Source organism: Dermacentor albipictus, chromosome 7 (assembly GCF_038994185.2).
Source record: "Dermacentor albipictus isolate Rhodes 1998 colony chromosome 7, USDA_Dalb.pri_finalv2, whole genome shotgun sequence".
NCBI lineage: Eukaryota > Metazoa > Arthropoda > Arachnida > Ixodida > Ixodidae > Dermacentor > Dermacentor albipictus.
Genome location: NC_091827.1, coordinates 106565186 through 106585960, shown reverse-complemented (window position 1 = coordinate 106585960; position 20775 = coordinate 106565186). Strand labels below are relative to the sequence as shown.

The window sequence follows — 20775 nt, the reverse complement described above, 5'->3', positions numbered from 1 at the left end:
ATTGCATAAAGCACCGGGTACGCAACGCACTGTGCCATTCAAGGTATGCACTTACACCTGCAAAGCGCTGACCACGTTGCGAGCCCAAACACGTGAGCCGATCTGGGCTGCGCTTGCGTAACCCACGCATCTGCGTCTGAGCGACCGCTTAGCTGCGGACGGGCTGTGCGCTTTAGCATAAAGTATAATAGGAACGCCATGCGCGCTGGTGTCGTAAAAAATAAATAATACAAAACAAGTAAACCTTACTTATGCATCAATTTGCGGCGTAGCGCAACGATTTCTTTTGTGTTATTTCTTAATTGTATTGCTTCATTTGTAGTATCAAAAAGGAAGTTAGCAAAAAAAAATAGCAATAGGGGTTTAGGTACCAAAACGAACCTTTGATTAGGGGGTACGCCGTAATGGGAGACTGCAATAATTCAGACCACATGGGTCCACCACGTGCACGGGCATTTCGCCCCCACTAAACGCGACCGTCATGGGTGGGATTTGATCCCTCGATCTTGTGCTTAGCAGCCCAATACCATAACCACTAAGCAACCACGGTGGACAAGGCCGTTAGTAGTAGCTTAGTCTAATTCTTCTCATTCTGTTTGTGTGAAGTTTTTATTCGCAACGAAGCTCCTAATTACTGCTTTCTTTAACATATCTCAGGCAAAGTTGCGTAACAAAGTTTAACAAAGGAGAAATTATTTCTTACCGCAGGTCAAGTGAGGAATCGGGCTCGGGGTCTCAGTATCATAAAAACTTCGTTGGACCCAAAACAGGTTGTGCGCTCATCGGCGCCTTGACAATAAAAAGCTCTACTGAGGCGGGTGTCTTACCGACAGGGTAAGAGACTAACGTAGACGTGTAAATTACGGCCTCCAAATTTCAATTCGTCCATTACGGCACGAATGTCGAGTGACAAGAAGCGGAACGTTTGGCTTGCTAGCGAAGATCCACAAAGCCAGAGAGCTGTTCTCGATCAAGCACAGCGAACAACAGGCGCAGAGAGCAACGGTACCTTGGACTGAGGGACCCACCGACCGCCGAAACCCCTAACATGCTATGCTATGAGTTTATGCTATTACTGAGGTGTTGATTCATCTTGGGGAACAAAAGTAGCAGAAAATGCTACAATGATGACGAAAATGGTAAGAGAAGTGGTGCCTTTTAACATACACGATAATGGCGAAAAGTATTCCGTTCTACTTACAGAATGACGATTGAAAGGCTTCAAGGTGTCATATACGTGTTAGGTAATTTATGAAAAAGAAAACACAGACTTGCGCGACCAAAGAGTGACCGGTGAAACGAGATGAAAATGACAATTTTAGAATCTTATTTATTTGCTGAAGAAGCGTGCGTATAAACATGAGGGAAAGACGCATTTGCCCTGGCGCATTTCAGTATTAGCCAAATCAGATCGATGTTTCCATTCTTTGTTTTTCTTCTTTGAGTCTCTTGCTAGTCTCTGTTAGCGATTATTTGAGCGTGACAACGAAGAATTGGATGCACTTCCATTTTGGCGACTTTCAATGAAGGTTTCTAAGAAGGGCGCCGGGCCGACGACTTGCCATTGCATGGGCTTAGACGTGTCTGGCTCTCTTTTTAGGCAAGGATCTTGCAACAACACGATGAGCCAACTGAAAATAAAGAAGTGCCTTTGTCAGAAAAAAATAATGTAAAGTACAAGTTCAGATCTTTACCGGGAGAGATGAGAGATGAGTAACCCGTTATAATTACTTTCTGAAACAGCGAAGTGTAAGATTAAACTACAAAAAATATGTTAAGCTTATTGCTGCGCATTTCCGCCACCAACACTTGCTTTTGTTAATTAGTCTAACATTTCAGAAAATCATTATTGGCGTCACATGACTAAATAGAGCAAAGGTATTGAGCACGTGGTTTGAAGAGGAAGGCGCCTGCTTGGTTCCATCGTCAAGAAAATATTAGGGCGTTCAATGGTTCACCGCGACCGAAGAATGCGGATGACTAATTGCCCGTGTCATAAGGCAAGAACTGCATGAATTTAAGGAAGCTTACTCTTCACGGCAATGAAGGTGTTAAGAAGACAACTGTCGCCTGACTCCTAATCCGAGGCGCCATTTTATTCCTGATCATGGCAGTTTCACCCCCTCTTATGCAGCCATCTTAATAATAGCTTGGTTAACTAGCGGAGAGTTTCCACTTTCCTGCGTAGGGTGAAGGGGGGTGGTGCTTACGCATGACGAGCTTTTGCCGCTCTCGGCAAAAGACTCTGTAATGTTTTCAAATCTAGTTTAGCATAGTACTGGGAACAACCCTTATGCAGAAAAACACTCCCTCTACATTGCCACATAGTAGTGACGGTGAATAACACTGTAGCAAGAACCATCTATCTGAAAACTAACTCTTTGTTTGGCGAACGTGCGCCCCTAAAAGCAATTGACATTCAGAGCATGACGATAGTGGCGAGCGCAGTCGGCGAAGTTTGAAAATCTTATTTTTGCGGGTCAAGTGCGTCACCTTTTATAAACGACTCGTTGTGCGTTGTAGTGCAATCGCCGGCGCTCGCATACCTTCCAGGAAGTAAAACATTATTCACGTCGCGCATACACTGTGATCAGACACAAGGCTCAGCGAGAACATACTCAATAGATAGAAACAAAGATCATCATCATCAGCAGCCTAGTTACGCCCACTGCAGGGCAAAGGCCTCTCCCATACTTCTCCAACTACCCCGGTCATGTACTAATTGTGGCCATGTTGTCCCGGCAAACGTCTTAATGTCATCCGCCCACCTAACTTTCTGCCGCACCCTGCTACGCTCCCTTCCCTTGGAATCCAGTCCGTAACCCTTAATGACCATCGGTTATCTTCCCTCCTCATTACATGTCCGGCCCATGCCCTTTTCTTTTTCTTGATTTCAACTAAGATGTCATTTACCCGCGTTTGTTGCCTCACCCAATCTGCTCTTTTCATATCCCTTAGCGTTATACCGATCATTCTTCTTTCCATAGCTCGTTGCGTCGTCCTCAATTTCAGCAGAACCCTTTTCGTAAGCCTCAAGATTTCTGCCCCATATGTGAGTACCGGTAACACACAGCTGTTATACACTTTCCTTTTGAGGGATAGTGGCAACCTGCTGTTCATGATTTGAGAATGCCTGCCAAACGCACCCCAGCCCATTCTTGTTCTTCTGGTTATTTCAGTCTCATGATCCGGATCCGTGGTCACTACCTGCCCTAAGTAGATGTATTCCCTTACCACTTCCAGTGCCTCGCTACGTATCGTAAACTGCTGTTCTCTTCTGAGACTGTTAAACATTACTTTAGTTTTCTGCAGAATAATTTCAGACCCACCCTTCTGCTTTGCCTCTCCAGGTAAGTGAGCATGCATTGAAATTGGTCTCCTGAGTTACTAAGCAAGGCAATATCATCAGCGAATCGCAAGTTGCTAAGGTATTCTCCATCAACTTTTATCCCCCATTCTTCCCACTCCAGGTCTCTGAATACCTCCTGTAAACATGCGGTGAATAACATTGAAGAGATCGTATCTCCCTGTCTGACGCCTTTTTTTATTGGGATTTTGTTGCTTTTTTTGTGGAGGACTACGGTGGCTGTCGAGCCGCTATAGATATCTTCCAGTATTTTTACATATGGCTCATCTACACCCTGATTCCGTAATGCCTCCATGACTGCTGAGGTTTCGACTGAATCAAACGCTTTCTCGTAATCAATGAAAGCTATATATAAGGGTTTGTTATATTCTGCACATTTTTCTATCACCTGAATGATAGTGTGAATATGGTCTAATGTTGAGTAGCCTTTACGGAATCCTGCCTGGTACTTTGGTTGACAGAAGTATAAGGTGTTCCTGAGTCTATTTGCGATTACCTTAGTAAATACTTTGTAGGCAACGGACAGTAAGCTGATCGGTCTATAATTTTTCAAGTCTTTGGCGTCCCCTTTCTTATGCATTAGGATTATGTTAGCGTTTTTCCAAGATTCCGGTACGCTCGACGTTATGAGGCATTGCGTATACAGGGTGGCCAGTTTCTCTAGAACAATCTGGCCACCATCCTTCAACAAATCTGCTGTTACCTCATCCTCCCCAGCTGCCTTCCCCCTTTGCATAGCTCCTAAGGCTTTCTTTACTTCTTCTGGCGTTACCTGCGGGATTTGGAATTCCTCTAGGCCATTCTTTCTTCCACGATCGTCGTGGGTGCCACTGGTACTATATAAATCTCCGTAGAACTCCTCAGCCACTTGAACTATCTCATCCATATTAGTAACGATATTGCCGGCTTTGTCTCTCAACGCATACATCTGATTCTTGCCTATTCCTTGTTTTTCTTCACTGTTTTTAGGCTTCCTGCGTTCCTGGGAGCCTGTTCAATTCTATCCATATTATAGTTCCTGGTGTCCGCTGTCTTACGCTTGTTGATTAACTTGGAAAGTTCTGCCAGTTCTATTCTAGCTGTAGGGTTAGAGGCTTTCATACATTGGCGTTTCTTGATCAGATCTTTTGTCTCCTGCGATAGCTTACTGGTTTCCTGTCTAACGGCGTTACTACCAACTTCTATTGTGCACTCTTTAATGATGCCCATGAGATTGTCGTTCATTGCTTCAACACTAAGGTCCTCGTCCTGAGTTAAAGCCGAATACCTGTTCTGTAGCTTGATCCGGAATTCCTCTAGTTTCCCTCTTACCGCTAACTCATTGATTGGCTTCTTGTTTGCCAGTTTCATCCGTTCCCTCCTCAAGTCTAGGCTAATTCGAGCTCTTACCATCCTATGGTCACTGCAGCGTACTTTGCGGAGCACGTCTGCATCTTGTATGATGCCAGGGTTCGCGCAGAGTATGAAGTCGATTTCATTGCTAGTCTCACCATTCGGGCTCCTCCACCTCCACTTTCAACTAACCCGCTTGCGGAAAAAGGTATTCATTATCCGCATATTATTCTGGTCTGCAAACTCTACTAATAACTATAATATTTGAGTAAGTTGAAAACATGCGGGCACGCTTTGCGCAAATTAATAAGTGTAACCTGTAAGCGGGGTGAAATGCGGTCCCCGAAAAAAAGGATAAACAAGTACACGTGTCAATATATATATATATATATATATATATATATATATATATATATATATATATATATATATATATATATATATATATATATATATATATATATATATATATATATATACACACGTACCCAAATGTAAATTGAAAGGGAGTGAATGCTCATGGAATGGAAAGAGTTGGGTGAGAGCGGCAGTAAGCAATGCTGAACATTGTCGTGAGGCACAGAAGCTAAACACTTGCCAACAGTGATTGAGAGGCTACTAAAACATTAAGGCGAAGTGAGCAACGTACAACCGCGGTGCCTAGCAGTTACCAACAGAAGGGTACTTATTGCGTTATAGAATTCCGTCATCTACTTTAAGGCTTGAAAGCTACTGCGGTAAGTTGCTGTTGGGAGGCGGTACTAAACCAGTGAGCCGATCGATATGCGCGCGACGGTAAGGCTGTGCACGCAGGCGCCAGAGAAGATCAGAAGGCAGAGTAAAATTTAGTTAGTAGACCGGCTGCTCCGGGCTGCTAGGCTTGTGCTTTCTCGCTGGTCGAGATGGTAGCACGGGGACCGGAGATGCAAAAGGCAGTAGGCTAAACGACAGCGGCAAGCGGAACAAAGCGTCGACATCTCGATGGCGCTGCTGGAGTGACTCGTAACAAAGATGTCATACTGTTGCCAACGTATGGCGCAACGGCCGTGATGTCCTTATTATTTTTTCAGAGATGACAACCAACATAGACCAAGATGGTCGGTCATGATTGGCAAATGGCACTCGTAAAGATAGGAGCAAGGTTTTGAATTGTCCAGAAATTAGCGAGGCACTCTTGTTGTGTGGTGGTGTAGTCTCTCGTCTGGAGATGGTGTACCTACGGTTCGCATATGCGACGACTTGCTTTTCGTACCACCGATTCCGCCGGAGAAAGAGAACGTAATTTCTAGGTCAACGGGGACCAGTGTGTGCGATAGTGGAGGCGGTCGGACCAAAGTGGTGTTGCACTGGTCCTGACGTGAGGCGTTGCGTTAGGTGTTAGAAGAATGAAGTTGAAGGGGGGCGGTCACAGTCACCTGATCAGACAAAAGGCGAAAAAAATCATGAGCCATTCCACTTCGTGAGCGTAGATGAAGAGCGAACCTGCTTAGCATACGACTGAAAGGTGACAAAGGATTTTGAACATAGCTACGGACTCATTTACCGTGATGGTATACACTTTCACGTGGATGACGGAACCACGACCCATGAGGAGCCGGTGGAAACTAGACACGCGTGACGTTTCGACGGGGCCACCACCACTAAAGAGCGGAAGGAAAGGAAAGGAGACACGCAAGCGCTTGGAACGCCGACAAAGAGAGGACGGTGCGAACGTAGACGTGGCAGACACGGGTCAAAGTAGAGTATCTGTTCTGATCAGCTTAATATGTGATACGGATTACATTTGGAACAAAGATTTCAAACCTATTTTTGCCAGTTGGCGTTGTGCTTGAAGCCTGCTTCCCCTCCGCCGCCGGTCGGGCCGGTATTGCACTACCTTCTGGATTGGTCCACGTTTTTTTTTATTTTACGGGCATCGATCCACTGAATACTGGCCATAAACACCTACGCTATAACAACGAAATTGTGGGGTTTTAATACCGAAATTGTAATATGATTACGAGGCACGCAGTATTGGGGGACGCTGAGTTATCTTTGACCACCCTCGATTGTGTGGTCGAATCCCCATCGAAAGCCGGCCGCTAAGGCCGGGATTTCACTGGACGCCTTCGGGGTCAGCAGCGCATCATCATTACCACTGCGCCACCACGGCAGGTAAAAATGACTGACCAGGTGAGTGGTTTGTGAAGGGGAGCTGCTATGGTTACAAAGTTGTAGAGAAATCGATAAAAGTAGGACGCTAATGCAAGAAACTACTAAGGTATTCGAGAGTGATTAGGCGGATAAATTGAAACACGGCAGCAGCAGCAGCATTGTCATGATTCGGCTAAATGTCATTTTTGTTAACGGCGGCGTGCAATACTTCCGCGCCTTTTCTGGCAAATCTCCACTGCTTACTATTCTACTGAAGGCCAGCCTTATAAAGCCTGTTCCAGGGCAACACGCGGCAGCTCTTCATGAAACGCTGCTTTCTACAGCTGTCGGCAGGCAGCGACAACAGTTTATGCTTGCGCTGCCATTACAGCAGCGCGCATCCCCATTAGCGCAGGCAAATTTGCCCTCTTTTCTTAAAAAACGAAGCGATTAACTGCCCGAAGAGTTAAACTAAGCAATCTCGACGAGAAAATGCGATTGTTATGCAAAATTTGAACAAGAACAGTGCCGCGGTGAGCACAAAATATTTTTTTTTTTGAGCAAGCGCAGTGAAATATCTCATCCCTGGAGAGGGCGCAAACCATCGAGGATGATGGCGTCGCCTGCACAACGCATCACACTTCTCCGGCCACTGCTTGGGACGCTGGAAACACCGGAGTATCTCTGCAGGCGATCAAGTAGAGCACGTCTGCTTTGCTTCTTGGTCGTTTTGCAGCTGAGCTGATAGCGCGTCTCAGTAAGATGTGCTTTTCAAAACGCGAGATCTACGCCGTTCCCTGCGATTCCTCAGCGTGCTAACCCTGAGCGGTGTGTAAGGGGTGCCCAATGAAAAACTGTACATTCGCTTGGATGGTACTTGCCCGCACAACGTTAAGTAAAAACGATGAAATGCTTTGAGCCACGTGGTGTGTACGAGTCTGTCCCTGCATTCACTACCGTGACTTGAATAAATTGCATTTGTTTTAGCCGAGTTACAGCGCATCAGTAAAATGTGCTGATGTTCCCGAGGGCTTGCGATGGGCATTTACTTATGTTAGGGCATTTCTGCCACCAGGCACAGAATTATGTGGTGAAGTGTGTGGCAAGCACACCTGATATATTTTATTGTAGCCGGAGATGTTGTGCTGATGGCGGCACTCATGAAATTATAGCATGCCGACTGTTGCATGACACGACACAGTCGTTAACATGCCGCACATTTAAGGTAGTGTACACAGGCAAGATACGAAAATACGCTTAAGCAAGCAAAGCTAGAGCTATATTCTGGACATCGCGCCATTGCAAGCATGGCTCAGGCACGACGCGTACAATATGGCGCTGATGGCCGCGCTTTGCTTTCGTAACTTGCCGAAATTTTACGTTTTGCTGATAGAAACTCGAAGGAAGACAGTAAACATACCAACCTTGGGGAAGCACACCAGTTTCCCTCCTCAGCAAAAGAAAAAAAAAGAAAAGCAGCAAGCTCAAAGCGCACGATTATGCCACTAAAAGCGTCTCTCGCTTACGTCGTCCGCTTGCTTCGTCAGGATGCGTTAGTCCGAGAAACGGAATAAGTATCGCATATAGGAACCAACGTGATTGTTTTCTACCTTGAAACAGTATACGCGAGCAACCAGCGCTAATGAGAGCGCCATAGAGAAAGAAATTCAACAAGAGCGAACACTCGGCAAAAACTGGGAACAAGTGACGCTACAGTGTTCACAGCAGCTGTTAGCTGCGGGAGGATGGTAAAAAAAAATGGAATGTGAAATGAAGTTTACAGGCAATCTTTTATTTTGTTTTATTCTTTCCAACTAAATGTAATGAGTTAAGCGTATGACAGCAGTTATAGGGACACGTAAATGATATGCCAACTGCATGCGCAAGACAGGCGATCGAAGCGAGTGGGTGGCCAGCGGCACACGTGAGCGTTCGGCTCCTCGGCGTCCTCTTTGATTTTTTATACAGCGCTGCGTTTTGGGATTCTCATGTATATTTGCTGTCCCGTTGCACGACACGACACTCCGGTAGGATTTGACCACTAGGCAAGGTGAGAAATCTTGCTTGGCTGTTCGCGCATCATTTCAAGCAATCTAGGCTTAAGGAACGCTGGTCACACAGTTCCACTAACTTTAAAGGAGTTAGCGAAAAATCCTTGCTGCATGATAGTTGGGACACCGTATACAGGGTGTCCAACGTAGCTTGAACCAAATTAAAAAATACGCAAATGCCACGTAACTGAACAAAACCAATGTAATGTTGTTTGAGCTTTCTGTTGCTCAATACCTGCTACATAAATGTGTTTTGCCAAGTGTGAAAGAAGCCGGCTTATAGATGCAAAGTGCTTCAAGTGACCAGTCATGCAGCCATTTTGCGTGTACTTTCGGGCTACAGAAAAACACTTTTCTGTAGCACGCATCGAGAAACAGAAATATGTATGAGGAATTTTCCCTGTTGCTCTGCAATTTTCTCATTGGCACTTTTGATCTAACTATAATATTGGAGAAGTTGAATCACTCGTCAAGTCTAATTATGTAATTAGGTTGAATGACAGAAACGCTGTGAGTACCTCCAAACTACGGCAAACATGACTGTGGTTCTGTCCAGCTACGTAGCATTTCCATATTTTAATGTTCGGCTTAAGTTACGTGGCACACACTGTATATGTGTGATGTGTGAAGTGCTCGAATATAGTGTTGTAGAAGTAGAAGGAAGAAGAGAACGCCATAGATTGTACGTGCCAACGCGAATTCAGTTCTGAGAGGAAGACGACGACGGCGAAGAGCGCCAAGCACGCGAAGGCGCCGCAACAAGAGAAAACAAAAAGGAAAATGATCCAATCGGAAAGTGCACGTAGTTCCCAGGGGCCAATCTGGAAAAGAGGCCAGAGCAGCAGGAAAACGATGAGCGCTGACAGAAGATGAGGGGGGGCGAAGTTCGAGGAAGCGACGCAAGGTTGAACATCGGCTACCGGACCGGGAGCTGATGACGGGCCCGCCGTCGTCTTCCGGACACGAGCCACCAGAACATCCCCCGATTGGGGCCTCCTGCCATTCTGTTGCTAGGCGTCGCTACTCTTCCCGAGCCCGGACGGTTACCGAGGTCGGCGAACTTCTGAGCCCGCAGGCTGAGTGACAGCAGTCGGGCTACGGGCCCGTGTTTACACCCAACTAGCTGGCCGAGACGTCGCCTCTATCTGCTCATGTGACCGAGCCGCCTGCGTCCCCTCTCCAAGCCAGAGCTGCGCTCTGATGGTTGGCTCATCGGTCAACTACATTGACACTATTGTGAGACCAACATTACTTCTTTCGCCGGCTCGTCTCCGCCTTTCCGCATCGAACTGTTGCGCGCCCGCTCACACACATAATCTGCCCCTAACTCGAGTGCTGTGGTTACTGATTATTTCCTACTATATTTTGCGTCTGGCTATGACTTTTCGTTGACTTACTATATTATGTGTTTATATTTTCGTTTGTTACACTAAAAGTTTGTGTGCGTTTTGGAAGTAACAGCTGTGTCCTCAATTTGTTTATGAGAGGCTCCACCTCCTTGAATCGTCTGCAACAATTAAAGAAAAATCAACTGCCTCACAATATATAACTCTTCTCTTCCTAAATGGATCGCTAGTTTTGCCGCCTCAATCACACCAGTCGTTCACAGAACGCCTCTTTCAAGAGCACTAAATCTCCTACTGTTGAAGCGTCATGTGGTGTGTCACATTGTCTGTGACTTGGCGCCATTACTCGTCTTAGTGTATAACATTAGCTTTCTGTAGAACGTAATTCGCAACATATGCTTTTACGCGGACGATTGCGCAATTTATCACAGGGTAATGTCGCCAAAAGTTCACATCCGCCCTGTTGACTGCTTTCACAAACTCTGTCAACGGTGTAAAACTTGGGAAATGCCTTTAAATTTTAGGAATGTCTTATACATGTCTTTCTTAGTGTTTTTTTTTTCTCATCCACGCTTTCCTACGAATTCAATGGTTCTGCACTGAAAAAAGTGTCCGAATATAAATGTAATATTGATTATTTTACTGCCAAAATGTCGCGGTCTTATAAAACAATTTCATCTGTAACAAAGCAGTTTAAAAGATGGGTCACTTTTGGTGGACGTGGGGCACAGCTGCAATAGATACTAAATTATGCCCGTGCAAATCCTTTATCCGGTCGCTTCTGCAGCATGCCTGTGTCGTTTGGAATTCATGCGAAACTCAAATGCTGACAACTTAGAAATCATTCAAAAAGCGCAATCTCTTTTATCTACCATTGTTTTGGTCGAGGCTTTCCCCGTCTTTCAATTTTTTTACCCTCAATCTGGCAACTCTCAGCATCTGTAGCTGCTTAGAATCCTTAAAGTTCTCACACAAACTAATATGTGCACCGCACTCTCCTTTCCTTACCATATCCAGAAAATTCGCGGAACCTTCTCCGTCTCGCGCACGCGCGCACGCACGCAAACACACACACACACACACACACACACACACACACACACACACACACACACACACACACACACGCGCGCACGCACGCACGCACACGCACGCACGCACACACACATACGCACGCACACACACACGCAAACACACACACACGCACACACACACGTAGATTTACGGTACACTTCCATCAGCTCTTTCAAAGCGTTTAAGGAGACGGGTAGCATGCCTCGTGTGTTAGGTGGTGGTAGTTGAACCCCAAAGGGCAAAATAAAAGGGGCCTTACTAGTTGTAATCCGTGCACATTGTAGGATATCCGTACTCGAAGCAGTGGGTCTTCAGGATGTCGAAAAAGATCGTGCCCACGGTCACAGAAGTGAAGCTGCTAACATTTTGGAGGCAATTGAAGAACTTATGATCGTCGGGGCAGTCGGTCCTAAGGAGCAGGCAAAAAAAAGTATTGTACTTGGGTTTACTCTGTTCAAGCCGAGCAAGGAATTCATGTTGCTATGATGCTTGTTTCAGTGAAAATGATGGAAGTCGATCGACATGCATATTCAAGCATGCAGGGTGCAACTCGGGATTAGAAACATAAGGCAGTTCTTGTTGCGTACTCTTTTCTCTTATAATTATGGTAATGGTGCTTATCTAATTAAAAGGTGAAATAAATGCAGTCGGTTTTAAAATGGAGATTAGCCTGAAGTAAACTTTACATTCGCTTTAGCTACTATAGGTGACAATTTCCAATGAAAAGAAAGAGAACAGTGCGCCTACAATTTCTGGCCTGCAAGCATTTGTAAATCTTACGACAAAATAAATCTGTTCTCACATTTCACATAGAAGCAGTATTTCTGAAAGAGAAACTGCTCTACAGAAGCCACGCATCAGAGCTGTATCTGATGGGCGCTGGCAATCCTGCCCCAGATAGCATTAGTGATATAAGCGATTCCATTCAGATAAAACGACGTAGATTCCGTAGCTGTGGTTGCCTACGGGAGCATTGTCTTCGGTGAAAGAAAGTGTGGGGTCGCTTATGTTCGCTTGATTCTATTCTTTTCTTATCATACGTCTTTCAGAGGGGTCGATCTTCGCAATACCAGAGGGCTAGCTTAGTACAAGCTAGAGACGAGAGGCAAGAGAAAATAGGAAATACAAAAAATATCATGCACGAAGCACCGCACGAATATAATTTTCACTTAGTTGCCGTAATCTATGTAGTTCCACCTTTGCTGTGTTACTATTACTCTCCACAGTGCCTACAAATGTGTTCAAAATCAAGTCTATATAAAGAAGAGAGTGATTACCCAGTGGAGAACCACAGATATGTAAGTGGATGTGTCAGGAATCAAGTGTCCTGAGATGAAGTGGCCGAGCGAAGTTTCCCGACGGCAGTACTAACTTTGAGGCTGTTCCTAGAGATCACTGTGCACTTTGTACAGCGCCACTGAGAATAAAAAGTGATCGCTTTATGCGTATTATCAGGATTGATTATACTGCTGAGCTATCGTTTTTCGAAAGTTTCGTAGCATGTCTGCTCAGTTAGTACGCGTCCGAAATACAACACTGTATGGACTGTTGTTTAGGCCGCGGCTCGGCCCGAGCCCTAGCATGATATGCCAGGGTCCTTGAATACTTTTCATCTTCTCCGAAAGTATCACATAGCGAGAGAAGGTGGCACCGGAGGTGCTGGCGTACGTGTAAGGTGAACAATCAGCCCCGCCAAATGGCCGAGCTGCGCGTACACGCTAATCTATCGCAATGAAAGGTTCTTCTCTCACATTTATTTCATCATGTTTCTAAAGTGAACATGCAAAGGGAACTTTTGGCAAATTAATTTATAGTGCGATCCGTTTGTGTTAAAATTATACATGCCATCGTTTTATGGTTGCCGTCACCCCCCTCACCCTTATTAGGCATCCTCGCACTAACTCTTTCGTTTAGCTGTCTCTATTTGCACATTCTCAAGTTAGCTGGATAAGTTTGGTATATTCGGTTCGCTAGATCAGTGGGTTACTTAGGTATTAGTTTATTATTTAGTAATTTAATTCATTTGGCTTAGTAATTATATCTAGGTTGTTAGCGAAAAATTTTCGTATTTACGTAAGATAACGTAGCTAATTTATTGGTTAGCTGTTTAGTCTGATTAGGCAATTAGATCTGGTTGCCTTAGTTATTTAGTTATTTTATTTGGTGTATTACTTACTCAATATTATGTGATTAGTTTACTGGCTGAGTTTTTAATTTGTTACTGTGGTGTGTTACGTTACTTATGATTGAGATTAGTTATTATTGAGGTTAGACGACGTCCCTGCGTGGAGACGTCGTCTTCATTTTGCTCTACAACTTTGCACTCCGTATTGCCGCTTTGCGCTTCTATGCGTGTAGCCATTGATAAATTTCCCATTATCAGTAGGCAACGTAACGACCTTCATGCAGCGGTTGTCGCTGCTCTTCGAAGTTCAATACGATGATATCTTCGATATACTTCGATATCTACCTTGCACCGTTACTTACACCTGTACCCGATCCGGTCCTACCTCTCACTACACTGTTTGTTCTCCACCTGTAATCTAAACGTGTCTTATGTTTTCTCTTGACAAAGTGCGCTATCTAGTGGCCCCACTGCGTAGCATGGGCGTTCCACGCCGGCGTAGGGGAACGGCGCGTTTTGTATGAGGCATGTATTGCCGCCGGGCTCCTCCGTAGTGCTTACCTCCGGAGAACCTGTGTAATCTAGCGGCGCGGTCGCGACGTCTACCTGTGGCCTTCGAGATTCTTGGTGTTTCGTTGCCATGCGAACGCTGAATATTACTCCCTCTCTGATTGTGAGCACTCGTGACACAGCGAGCTGACGCGCCAGGCGGCTCTTCTTGAAGAATGGATGTGACTCTGGTTCGATTGTGTGCACCACCGGAACAATTTTTAAATATTTTTCATTAAGCAGCGGCGTCAGTGAATTTAGATACGCACCACGAAGTGGGTATTGTTCCCCAAGAATCTGAATTACATTAGCGTCCACAAACCCTATAAAATTTTGATTAGTAGGTTGTTAATTTTGGCACCTTGACCCATGCTCGAGCTATAACATTATAATTTATTTTTTGTTGCATGGTGAGCGTTAACATGCACTTAGTTTTCAGGACGCGGAGGGCTTTTCGTTTGTCGGTCCGGAGTACACGTGTTCGGCGTTGTATAATTTGTTGCCTTTACGCAGCCTGCCACCCCTAAAAAAAAACCTTCGACGCCCGACATTCGCTGCAAGCCGTCTTACGACGCAACCGTGGTAGTGATTAATGCACCCGTGTCCGCATTACGGCCAGCGAACGTTTCCACCCTTCCGGGTTGCATGCCGAAACTAGACAATTCGGCAGCCGGCAGCACTCCCCAGGCGGTACACCCCAAACACTACCGGGCGCGGGCTTCGGGAGCGCCTGTACACATTTTTTTTTTTCGGTGGGTGTCGGCGGTGGGTCTCGAACTGTCTAACTACCGCAGAGTGGTTGGACAGTAATGCGACCCCGGCTGACAGATAGTGGCGGCGTGTTTAAGAAAGGAGCGGCCCAGCCACCTTTTATTAGACTGAGTTTGCAGCGACCTACTTGAAAGGATAACGGGAAATAACCATGAGTAAGAATTATAAAATCTATGAAAATAACGAAGGCTTGGGCACATGATCCTCCGGAGAAACTGATGGAGATTACACAGTTGTTCAAAAAACTCTGAGTTGGAAAGAAACTAGGCGAAAAATAACGCTGTTTAACCCCTAATGCGAAACCGTGAACAAATTTCTGGTATAATCTTGTGCCCAGAAAGGCTCCCGCTTTTTCGTCTGGTATCGGTTGGAGGCAACATTCGCAGACGAGCACGAACAATATCCTTTCATTTCATCAATATGGACTCTATTGCATGCGTCATCATCACCATATTCGATGTTCACTGCATGACGAAGGCCTCTCCCTGCATGCGATCTCCAATAACCCTTGTCCTGCGCCAACCGATTACAATTTGCGCCTGCGAACGTTCAAATTTCATCACCCCGCCTAGTTTTCCACCGTCCTCCACTGCGCTTCGCTTCTCTTGGCACCCATTCTGTAACCCTAATGGTCCTCCGGTTCTCTAATCTACCCATTACATGGGCTGTCCAGCTCCATTTTCTTCTCTCAATGTCAATTAGAATATCGGCTATCCCCGCGTGCATTTTGGGCCAGAGCTCTGTCTTCCTGTCTCTTAAGGATACGCCTAACATTATTCGTTCCAACACTCTTGGCGTGGTCCTTAACTTGTTCTCCAGCTTCTTTGTCAACCTCCAAGTTTCAGCCCCATATGTTAGCACTGGTAGAATTCAGTGATTGTACACCTCCCTCTTCGATGATAATGATAGGCTTCCCCTCAGGTCAGACAATGTCTGCCGCATGTACGCCAACCTTTTTTTGTTCTGTTAATTTTTTTCTCATGACCAAAGTCCCCTATAATCGACAAAGGTAAACGTAGTTTTTCACAGACTGTGGAAGTTGACTGGCGATCCTGAATTCTTGTTCCCTTGCCAGACTATTGCTCATTATATTTGCCTTCTGCGCATTCATCTTCAACTTTACTCTTACACTTCTTTAAGCTGCTCAATCATTTGGTAAATTAGAAGAAAGCGTGTTAACCGAGTTGCCCGATTTTTATTAGTCATATCATAAAAACCCAACAAACACTGACACTAAGGACTACATAGGGCAAATTACATTTGCCTAATAAATGAAATAAAGAAACGATAAATGAATGGAAGTGAAAGTGGATGAAAAACAACTTGCCGCAGGTGGGGAACAATCCCACAACCTTCGCATTACGCGTACGATGCTCTACCAATCGAACTATCGCGGCGCCGTTTCCCCATGCACTTTGTTGTGTATTTATGTTTCCTAGTAGAGTATAGCCCTGGGAGTGTTAGGCAGCGCCACCACACACAAACATTGGCGGCGGATGTGGAACATCCTTTCTGCCGCAGGCGTCACGAGAACGTGATCTTTGAAAAATCGCGTTCTCCTGACAAGATCATGTTCTCGTGACGGCTGAGGTAGAAAAGATGTTACACATCCGCCGCTAAGCTTTGTGAGTGGTGGCGCTGGCTAACACTCCCATGGTTCTACTAAGGGTGTTAACCACATCGCACGCACGCGTAATGCGAAAACCGCTGCTATCAATCTGAAGCCCTCTAATATACTTTATTTTTACTCTGAGATGTACAAACCCTTTCCACACAGGATTCTGTAAATATATTCGAACTCAAGCAGCTAGAAGCCTAAATACAGGAAGCGCAATATTGAATCTTTTCTGTAAGGATGCCAATGAGCGAGAGTAGAGGGCATCAGCTTCGTTACTTTCTTTTGTATTTTTAATCTTATTGACGAGTTTCTCCCGCAGGCATCGGAGATATAAAACTTTCGAAAACTATATCTGCCGCCACTTTCCTGCTTTCACCATCACGAGTGCCGCCCTCGCACCACCAGGTTCACGTAGAGGCTGGTTATTGAACTCACATGGTGTAGAACATGTAGTTTCTGATTCCATGCTCCATGCCGAAGGCTGGTATGCTATCTTCGGAATGGTCATGGTCCCGACAGCACATGTCGGTGGCGCTGGCACTGCCCAAATCGCTATAATTTTTCGCTACGTTGCCGGCTCCGCACCACTTGGTTCCTGCGTAGTCGTGATTGATGTATAGGTGGTGCTAACTGTCTAGGAAATACCAAGGTGTTTCGATACCGTCCGTCTCGATAATAAGTCAAGACAGAGACACACGCTCTAAAATTGCGGAAAAAGCCAACTTTTGGAGATTTGAAATTCCAAGTTTTCTATGAACACCCGGAAGCGTTTCTGTCAGGAAAGCGTCGAGAATGTGAAAACGCTCTTGCCGCCACAATCATTGTTGCGTTCGAATTAGTGTTTACGCTCAAGGGGCAAGTCCTTAACTGGCGTTTATTCTACATATTTAAGAGGATATCGGGAAAAGAAGAGAACAATGCTCACAGAACAGCGAATACAAAAGGCGAGTACTGAACCTCTCGAAAATTGACACAATTTTCAAAATCCTCTCTACGCTCCTTCAATGCCACACATTTCGGCAGTTCAAGGCCCAGGCTAAAGAAAGCGTTTTTACCTTTAGTGCGCCTGCAACAAATTCGTCGAAAGTGGCATCGCACCCAATTGGTTTTCTAACGCACTGGAATAATTGTTGAGACATATTATGGGCGACGTTTCCCGAATACAAGCCAATCGTCTCAAATCACTCAGGTATACCTGAAACCTATTTTCATGTTGGTCGCAAAAGTTGTTGTAAAGAACAGAAAGCTGAACTATATTGTCAGTCCTAGTGCACAACTTATTCAGAAGAAAGATGCGCAAACGTTGCCAACATCCCGTAATTCTTACGACATGAAACCATATATAGCGCCAGCAAACAAGGACGGCAGGGAGTCGACACCACAATGCGCTAACTTCAACAACTTGATTTTCAGGAAATGCACCTATATAACCCATGCGCAGTGCCGCAACCTCATCCAACTCTTAACCGTCCAATAAAGCCGTCTCCTCATCTAACAAGTCGATCGAAGGGGCACTAACACATGCATCACTATTCTTCCTGATAGCCTGAGCCTCAATAATCTCTCGCACGTCTTTATCTTTGAACTTCGCAAGAACGCGGCAGGATCCATACAACGGCGTACAGCCGCATTCCTGACAGTGGCTTGACAGATGACCGTATTGCTTCTTTTCACGTTTAGGCTATGTTGCCGTAATCGGTCATTCAGACATCTCCCTGTCTGTCCGATGTATTTTTTTCCCACAGGACAGCGATAGCTCATGTACAACAGCTTCTACGCAACCCACTGGCACTTTTCGATGATTCGTAGAGCATCGGGCAGCTGGCTTACGGTACGGGTCCGTTAATCGACATACTTTTGCCAGCTTTTCTGGCGCTGAAAAGATCACTTTAGTGTCCACCCGACTAGCGATTTTCTTAAGATTATGTGCCATTTTATGCAGGTAGGGCACTACCGCTGCCTTCCTTCTGCATTCCGTCGGTTGAATTGCCACGTCGCGAATTGTGCTTGCTAACCTGCACCTTTTTAGCAACCCTACTACGACCGAAACTTGCACTGATTCCGGAAACCCTGCTGCTGATAACCTTCCCGACTGATCCATAAGACTCGTATAGGTCTTATAGTGGCAAGACTTCTTTAAAGCATTTCCAAAGCATAAGTTGACATTGCTCCTCTTGACCAGCTTCGAGTAGGCTGACAGATACGATGACAAGGTCTTACTAGCTCTAGCTTTATATTCCCAACCCGTGTTCCGGTCGATGAACTCGAGCTGAATATCTAGGAAATGCAGCACGTTATCGGTGGGCTCTGCAATCGTGAGAGTGTGTGGTCAAAGGCCTGCAGAAAAAAACTTCGTAAAGCTTGCCTACTGCAAAACGTGCGTCTGGTTCAAAAAGGACGAGATCGTCGTCAACGTATCTGACAACTTTAACCACCCTGTGCTCCGACAAGATACGGGACAGGTTTTTGTTATCATGGGCTAGAAAAATGTCACCTAGTATGGGCGCCAAACATGAACCGATGCAAACCCCTTGCTTTTGAATGAATATGTCGCCATTTCATGCTGCATATGTGGAGTGAAGGTAGCAACTAAGATAGCAACTAAGCGGTTTGCTAACAAGTGCGTTCCGCGCCCGCCTATTGCACAGGTGCAGGCAACTGATTCGATGACAACACGCTTTCGAGCACATGTTGCCAGATGGGCAAGTCTATGCTAACAGTGTTTCCGGCTCGGAAATTCACTTAAATTTCTCCGTATTCTCAACGATCCCTCCATACGCCAGAGGCCCCTAAGGCGTCAAGATGGAAATGCTAAGGAGGACTCTTTGCTCTTGCGTTAGTTAGCGCTCAATGCACCCAGCTACGCTCTCAACAAGTGTGCTGGAGGCTGTACACAGCTATGAAAAAGAAAGCTTGCTTATTTCTACTGGCATCATGCATTGCTCAACTATGGTTCGTATTCTTTGTAGATAACTTTTTTGGGCAAAGTCACTTTTGCTTGACGCAGCGCTGAAGGGATAGTTGTTCTATCTCGTGGATTGCCTACGCAGTTATCGTTTTAAGGGATAATGCCTAAGGGATAAGCTTGTACTGAGTTATAGAGGCTGTCTAGTGAATCTTCTCGCTTTGCATCTTCTTAAACAACAATTATTTGCCCGCACAAGGCCTCGCACCTCGTCACCGAGATCGACCACTCGGTGGCACGGATATGGTACGAAATTAATTCCTTCCGCGGAAATATGTAATTTTTGCACAATACTGTGCCACTATTAGGAAACTTATGTTTACCTGGAAATATGACAAGGCTTTGAAGATCATCGCCTATTGTGCTTAAAAGGGATGAGCCTTCCATCATCGATTCTTTGTCTTGACACTTGTCGACAACTTCATCCATTTGTGCGGTTGTTACACTTGTCACTAGCTCCGCCGGAACCAACCTCAATATTTGTTGAATTAGGGTTCTGTAAAAAAAATGTCATCGATTAGTGCCATGCAAGGCAACTTTACTCCTTGCTGTGGCATGATACGCGAAGCAGATGTCATGTGCTCTTAGCTGCGCTCGGAAATATTTATGGGGAGACCTGCACGGATGAAAATTTTTTTTCTTAAATGAAATTTGATCAATGCGGAAATCCTGCCAGCCCTACACGTTCCTTCAGCCCGGCGGACAGTAGATGGTCGAGTGGCCATTCCAGTGCGTTCGTTAATGAATTAAAATGGGCTATTAAACTTTTTAGTTACTGATTTTAACATGAACGTTGTAATGGTATACGATTGGGAAAGTGAGCCGTAAGAGACAAAATAAATTATGCAATTTTAATAGCTTCACTCCTTCTGAAGATACTTGTCGATGAAAATTCACCTTGGCCCGCTTAGGTACCGATACTTAGTCCACAGGCAGCGCCAAAAACAATGCCCCACGTCATGTTTCGAGGCTCGTTTCATGTCAAAGGGTTCACCACCTATACGTGGCTCTTATGATGTTATCTCGCGAAGCTCACGTGCTTACGAGCTACCGTCGTTGGTGAGATGCAGGCCCGTCACGGCTCATTCGGTGACCCATCAAGCTATCGCCGTGTGCCAATCTACGGTATGAAGCCCAGCCTCGGCAACTCCGCCGCTTCCGTGGCAGACGTAATTGGCGCCATCCATCGGGAGGGCGGGAAATCAACTTCGCTTCCCTTGCACAGCCTCTTAGATCGGCGCGCGCTACGCGCGCCGATCCCGCACGTTGTGACCTTTCGCCCCCTCCTCTCAGCCCCTCTTACCTTGTCCTGCCACGTAATTTCCTCACTTTCGACTATTTTCACGCGCGCCTGCCGGTCCGGCACCAGCTTAACCCACTGCATGAAAATTCATGTTTCGTTGTCTGCTGTTATCAGGAAGCGTACGCTGCTGTGCGTTGACCG

General features: G+C 45.6%; 1 protein-coding gene and 1 pseudogene across 1 annotated transcript in view; one reads left to right on the top strand and one right to left on the bottom strand.

The window, feature by feature from the left end:
* Positions 1-1371: 1371 nt before the first annotated feature.
* LOC135903521 (uncharacterized) overlaps positions 1372-20775 on the bottom strand; it is a 37394-nt gene continuing 17990 nt past the window's right edge. The window contains exons 4-7 of the mRNA XM_070522566.1: positions 19655-19827; positions 16802-16961; positions 11563-11712; positions 1372-1631 (exon numbers count right to left, since the gene is read on the bottom strand). Of these exons, the coding sequence (XP_070378667.1) occupies positions 1463-1631; positions 11563-11712; positions 16802-16961; positions 19655-19827 (652 nt within the window). The 3' untranslated portion in view covers positions 1372-1462. The remainder of the gene's footprint in view (positions 1632-11562; positions 11713-16801; positions 16962-19654; positions 19828-20775) is intronic.
* On the top strand, positions 6425-6597 carry LOC135903528 (U2 spliceosomal RNA; annotated as a pseudogene).